The sequence below is a fragment of the Chaetodon trifascialis genome, chromosome 11 (genome assembly GCF_039877785.1).
Source record: "Chaetodon trifascialis isolate fChaTrf1 chromosome 11, fChaTrf1.hap1, whole genome shotgun sequence".
In the NCBI taxonomy this organism is placed as follows: Eukaryota; Metazoa; Chordata; class Actinopteri; order Chaetodontiformes; family Chaetodontidae; genus Chaetodon; species Chaetodon trifascialis.
This window is the reverse complement of record NC_092066.1, coordinates 991,501-997,500: the sequence shown is the minus strand read 5'-3', so window position 1 is coordinate 997,500 and position 6,000 is coordinate 991,501. Positions and strand designations below refer to the sequence as shown.

Genomic DNA, 6,000 nt, shown 5'->3' with positions numbered 1-6,000 from the left:
CCGCCTCCCCTCCTCACCCCCCTGTCCTCCCTTCAGTCTCACTGGCTCCCGTTAACGCCTCAGAATAAAGGTCCCTCCTGCAGAGGGACGGACACTCAGACACGTCCAGAATGTCTCCACCTGCCTTGCTCACTCAGCCTCCATCACAGAGACGTGATCACAGCTATTGATCGTGATCACTGGTCTCTGTGGATTCGTGAGCATTACGATCGGTGATTGGACGAGCAGAGGACTGACTGCTGGATGTCTTCTGATGCTGTCGTTACTTTGACTCCTAGGCTGCGCCAACTCCCAGCATGCTCTCTGTCTGTGTTTACTGCATGAAGAATCAGCCAGAAGAATCCTCTGAAGTCTGACTCGTCTAAAAATACTCAGAGGACGACCTGAGCGCCGCAGACTCTCTGCAGGAAGTTACACTGCTGCTTCACGACGCCAGCGCCGCCGTCAGCGCCGACCGATGAGGACGTCCACAGTGGTGAGACACAGCCAGCACCACGCGTCCAGCTGCTACCAAAGGAGCTTGTCCACCTACACCTGCTGTCATTACTGACGGAGACATGTCCAATAGAAGGAGACGCCGAGACACTGCAGGAAGAGGGCAGCTTGGGGCGCGCAGGTACGCGCTCCCATGCACTAAGACTGTGTCCACCGCAGATCTGAGCTTCTGCTGCATGATGTCCTGTCTCTTTGTCTCTCTTTATCTGTCACGTAAAGAGCTAAAATCTTTGAAAAAGACAAAAGTCTGTCCGGTCTGTTCAGATTATGAGGGACGATCAGGTGTAATGTGATTACTTTTATTCTCACTTTCCACCTCAAAGTCAGAGGAATCCCCCAAAAACAATCTGAGGCTCCAGTGACTAAATGAAGATGATGACGTTGGTCAGAACGCTGAGGAGGACGGTCTGCTTCACGCCACGTGGCCTTTAGCATGCTAGCGGCGTGGCTAGCAGCAGCCTGAGGTAATAACGAGCAGAGAGGCGACAGAGCCGAAGCACGTCTCCTGCAGCTTCTCCTCACATTAACATTCTGCTGTGTCGTCTTACGAGCAGCTCGTCTGATGCCTTCGTGGAAACTCTGAGCTGCTGCACATGAAGTTATTTCTACCTGTACGATAAATGAACACTGTGTGATGCTTTGGCTTCGCGCCATCACGACGCTGTGCCGCGCTGAAAACAAGCGCCCGGCAGCCAAAGGTCACGTCGCCGCTGACCGGGGGAAGAAGGAGCGATGCACTGTGGTCCATCGCTCCGTCAGTGTCCGGATGATTGAGCCTCACAGGCTGCAGGTCGACGCAGTGGACGAGGGACGCGCAGAGCTCGTTCAGCACCTCCACACTCACTCAGACTGAGACACTGAGTCTCGTGAAGGACCTGCAGACACTCACCGGCACTTTAAAAGGAGACGAGTTGGGATTGTCGACGGTGACGCTCTTCTCTGAGCTCCCCAGACCGGAGATACTCCTCCTCCTCGGAGACCGCTCCGAAGACACTTCTGCAGAGACAAAGAAAGAGAGAGTGTTAGAGCGGCCACAGCAGCCTCTTCCTCCTCTGTTTAATCACCACAATCATCATCAGCCTGAGCCAGCCGGACGGACAGACGGACGGAGGACGCGCTGGTGACATTCAGACATGGTGGAGGACACGCTGTGGGTTTGTTTAAGGGCAGCTGGTTCCTGCATCTTCAGCAGGTGGAAAGACAGCAAGGAGGCAGAGGGAGACCAGGACAGGTGGTCTAGTTTCACTGGAGGACAACTTAACCTTCATCACACAATACATGTCCACCGTCCATGTGTCCATGACGGATACAAATAACCTGAGTGAACTGTTAGTGACCGTGCCCGCTAGCTGTGCACAACAGGCCAGGCCAATGAGCTACTGAGGCTGGCTATGGCTAGCATGTCTGCCGGCTAAATCACCTGTCTCACCTGGACGCACACCTGAGTCCTGCTGTGAGCAGAGCACAAGTTTTTCAGTCAGAGCTCACGATGACATCACTTCACCAAACGTGGCAAATCCAGATTCAGAGGAAACGAGTTTCTTCAGTTTTTGAGTTTATCTGCTGCTCGCAGCCTGTTCCTCTGAGCCCGGATCACATGACACCAGAGCAGAGGAGGACAGAGCTGCAGTGTCCCTGTCTGTCTGTCTGTCTGTCTGTCTGTCTGTCTGTCTGTCTGTCTGTCTGTCTGTCTGTCTGTGAGGTTACAGAGAAGTGTGTCAAGGACAGACCTACGGGTCCAGAGGCTCACATCAGCGGCCCCCTGTCCCTCAAAGCTGCAGAGCCCACCGTCTCGCTTCACGTCCTCTCTGCTTGAAGACGCTAACTTGTGGACGTCTGAGACACAGCAGTGACTCGTCCTGGTTTCGTTTGAGCTCAGGAAGAGGCCGTGTCCTCAGGGCTGGCTCACATCCAGGTTCATTGATTTTAAAGCTAATTTTAGACCCTCTCACTTCCCCTCAGATAACTCAGCAGCCGTCCTGTCTGTTTGTCTCCGGGGGCCCGAGCGGCTCTTGAACAGCTCCTGAACACCTACAAGTCCATTAACAGCTGCAGGGACGTTCCTGACGGCGCTTCGGCAGACAGGAAGCTCAAAATAACTCCTCACCTACGACGGCAGGCCGACAGGTGGTGACGGAGGATCCCCTGATGTCCTCTGAAGGACCACAAACCCCCGACAACATGAGGACCGGCCTCAGCTCAGGAGGAGAGGATCAGTACAAAAGCTTTTCTGACAAACAGCTGCTGATGCACCTCAGACCGTCTTTCACTCACATCAACTGGTTTTCAGACAATCAATGCTAACAGCTAACAGCTAACAGCTTCCTGCCTCCTCAGCCATCATCCCACTGGAGCGTTCAGGTCACCTGATCAACATCGTCAGGTGACCTCACGTCCAATCTTTCAGCTCAGGTTTGGTCTCCATCAACAGATTCAACACAACTAAACCACCACAGAAGAAGAGACACAACGAGACGACGTCACTGAAAGGTCAAACGACGGAAACAGGAGACACGTGTGAATGTGAGGAAGGTCGCAGCCTCCTCATCCTCCTCACACACCTGATGTTTTCAGCTCTTCACTGAAGAGACGAGTGACGTTTAGGTCACATGATTCATGATGTCATCATTTATTCACTCGGTCCGTCTGGCTTTTATCCAAACAACGTTTTTTTTTTCTTTTATGAATTTCAGGTGTTTCGTGTTGCATTCAGGTGTTTTCTGTTACAACAGTTCCACACATACAGGTGACACACAGGTAACACACAGCTGGACGCTTCAGTCGAGTTTAGAGCAGAACGTGACTCCAGATGAAGTCAGTGATATTTAACACCTTTAACATCAAATCTCACATTCAGACTCAAACCAGCAGCCAATGCTAACTGCTAACTGCTAACAGCTCAGCCGGATTGATCTTCTTCCTCCATTAAAAACTCATCAGTGAGCCTCACTGTCGTTCTTCATCACCATGAACACACACACACACACACACACACACACACACACACACACACACACACACACACACACACACACACACACACACACACACACACACACACACACACACACACACACACACACTGTCCTGCTGCCACACGCACTCACTATAGCACCAAACGTGGATTCATCCGCCACTGAAAATAGTCCCAACAACAGCTCTACTTCCTCCTGATGGTCTGATAAGAACGACAGCGAGCTGAATGAAACTAAAGATGAAACTAAATATTCATGAGGAGTTTTTAAAGATTTCCTTCCTCAGCAGGAACCAATGAGCCACAAACAGGAAGTGAGATGGAACTGAGAGACGGACGAGCGCCGCTGGTTCGAGTATGAACGTGAGGTTTTGTGACAATAAGAAAAATGACCAGACCGATCCTTTAACAAACAACTTCAGCAAGAAATTTCATTCAATGTAAAAACATATTTTGAGAACAGGAACATAAAAACAAAGTCTGCAAAACTTTACAACTAGTCTATTCATCATGTGTGATCAGTGCACATAAACATGTAATACATGGTTTCTAGCACACTTTGACGTGGTCTGTAACACATAGTGACGGTGACGGTAACACGGCTGTGACGTGTTAAACATGTTCTCAGTAACACTCACGAGCCTTTAACAGTTATACACCACGTTTGTTTACTGCCACATGCTAAACTGGACCAGCTCAGTAAGGTGGTGCCCTCACATGAACCGATCACTGCCAGCAAGTCCTGAATCAGCTGCGTTCAAACTACAGATTAGCAGCTGGAAATCACAGATCCTGACTGGTTAAAATCCAGTTTGGCTGCTGAACGCTGGCATCCATCCCGAACCAGCGTCCAGAGGGACGTCACAGCAGCGCCATGTGGACGTTACATGATGTTTCATGGCATGAAAACACAGAGACGAGCCCCCCCCCCCCGTGACAGCTCACTGTAACGAGCCACAGTGAACGCAGCATGCAGCAGCAGTCAGCATTTATCAGCTCTGGCAAAGTGCTGGATCAAGTTCCAGCTGCAGGGCGCTCGCCGCATGCACGCCACGCTGCGCCGCAACCAAGCGGGGGACAAACTTTCATGCACGCACCCCCCAAAGGGGAGCGGAGAAGAGGAGCGATGATGGTCCCAGATGTGGCGGACATCATCGCTTTTCTTCTTCACCGGCGAGACAAAGTTGAGGCGACATGCCGCAGGAAGCCAGGTATGACAGGTCGGTCACATGACAGGACAGAAACAGAGAGGAGGAGACGGTACCTCGATCGCAGCTGTTCCCCATCATCTGAGGAGAGGACACACACACAGTCAGACGGGATTGGCCGAAGCAGCCGCCACCTGTCAGCCAATGAGGTTAAGCTGCAAACGTCCGTCTTCGTCCCATGAACATCCTCGACTTGGCATCCCCCCCCGACCTGCCTCTCCCTCCTCAGCACCGCATCCTCCTTCCTCCTCCTCACAGTCCCTCCTCTCCCATCTCTGCCCTTCTCCCTCTCTCCACTCAGCAGTAATTCTAACCCTCGTTCTCTCCCTCCCTCTCTCCCTCCCTCTCTCTCTCTCTCCCTCTCTCTCTCAGAGGTTTTACCGCATTTATTCAATCAATCCTCTAACTGCACTGTTCTGCTTTCTCTCCTTTCTCTCGTCTTCCTTCTTTCCTCTTCCTCTCTGCAGACGCTCCTCTCTCTCTCTCTCTCTCTCTCTGCAGCAGCCCAGTTGCAGCCTCGCTCGCTCGCTCGCTCTCTCTCTCTTTCTTCTTCTCTTCCTCCAGAGCTACATTTATCGCTGCGCTCAGAGGATAATTACCAAATAAGTTTCCCCTCAGCCAGCTGATGTGGGACACAACTCTGGGGGCTTCAGCTATTAACTGTGTGTGTGTGTGTGTGTGTGTGTGTGTGTGTGTGTGTGTGTGTGTGTGTGTGTGTGTGTGTGTGTGTGTGTGTGTGAGAGAGAGAGATGAGACTGAGATCCCACAAACAAGCCTGACATCAGGGCTGCCAGTAAACACAGTAACTTCACAGTGATCTTGTTTTTAATGGCTGATCAGCACGTGTAGAGTTGGTCATAAAAGCTTCTTCTTCTCTGGATTTGACTCATTAAACATGCTTTAATGTTAATTAATATCTCACTGAAACGTACGTCTGTCCTTCGTCAGCAGAGAGGACCGTGCTGCTGTCACCTGCTGACTGATGTCAGCTCCTCTGATGTTTTGGCCACATGGGGGCAGTGTGACGAGCTGGAAGCTCAGCTGTGACACGTTGAGGTTGTTAGCAGCTCCGTTTTTGGTCTCCTCCAGCTGCTCGTTAGCTGCTCATTAGCTGCTCGTTAGCTCCGCCAAGTTCAGCAGTGTGCTGCTGAGCAGGTGGTGTACAGATGCTTCATCGGACGGCGCCATGAGAGCAGCGACAGTGAGCTGAACATGTTTTTTCTGGTGCGTTTCTGAGTTTTAACAGGCGTGTAACACCTCTGCAGTGGGCTCACCGCTGCCCCCAGTGGTGGCCCCAGACTCCCAAATGAGACAAAGGAGAGC

General features: G+C 51.6%; 1 protein-coding gene across 6 annotated transcripts in view; it reads right to left on the bottom strand.

Annotated features, from left to right (window-relative positions):
• The window catches only part of rasal2 (RAS protein activator like 2), a 58,628-nt gene that overhangs the window by 17,330 nt on the left and 35,298 nt on the right, over positions 1 to 6,000 (bottom strand). For 5 of the 6 annotated variants that reach the window (XM_070974318.1, XM_070974317.1, XM_070974314.1 and 2 more), the window contains one exon: positions 1,385 to 1,491. In XM_070974318.1, coding sequence (XP_070830419.1) covers positions 1,385 to 1,491 — 107 coding nt within the window. Of the gene's footprint in view, positions 1 to 1,384; positions 1,492 to 4,733; positions 4,907 to 6,000 lie in introns of those variants that run through there. The other variant, XM_070974319.1, reaches the window with a different exon arrangement.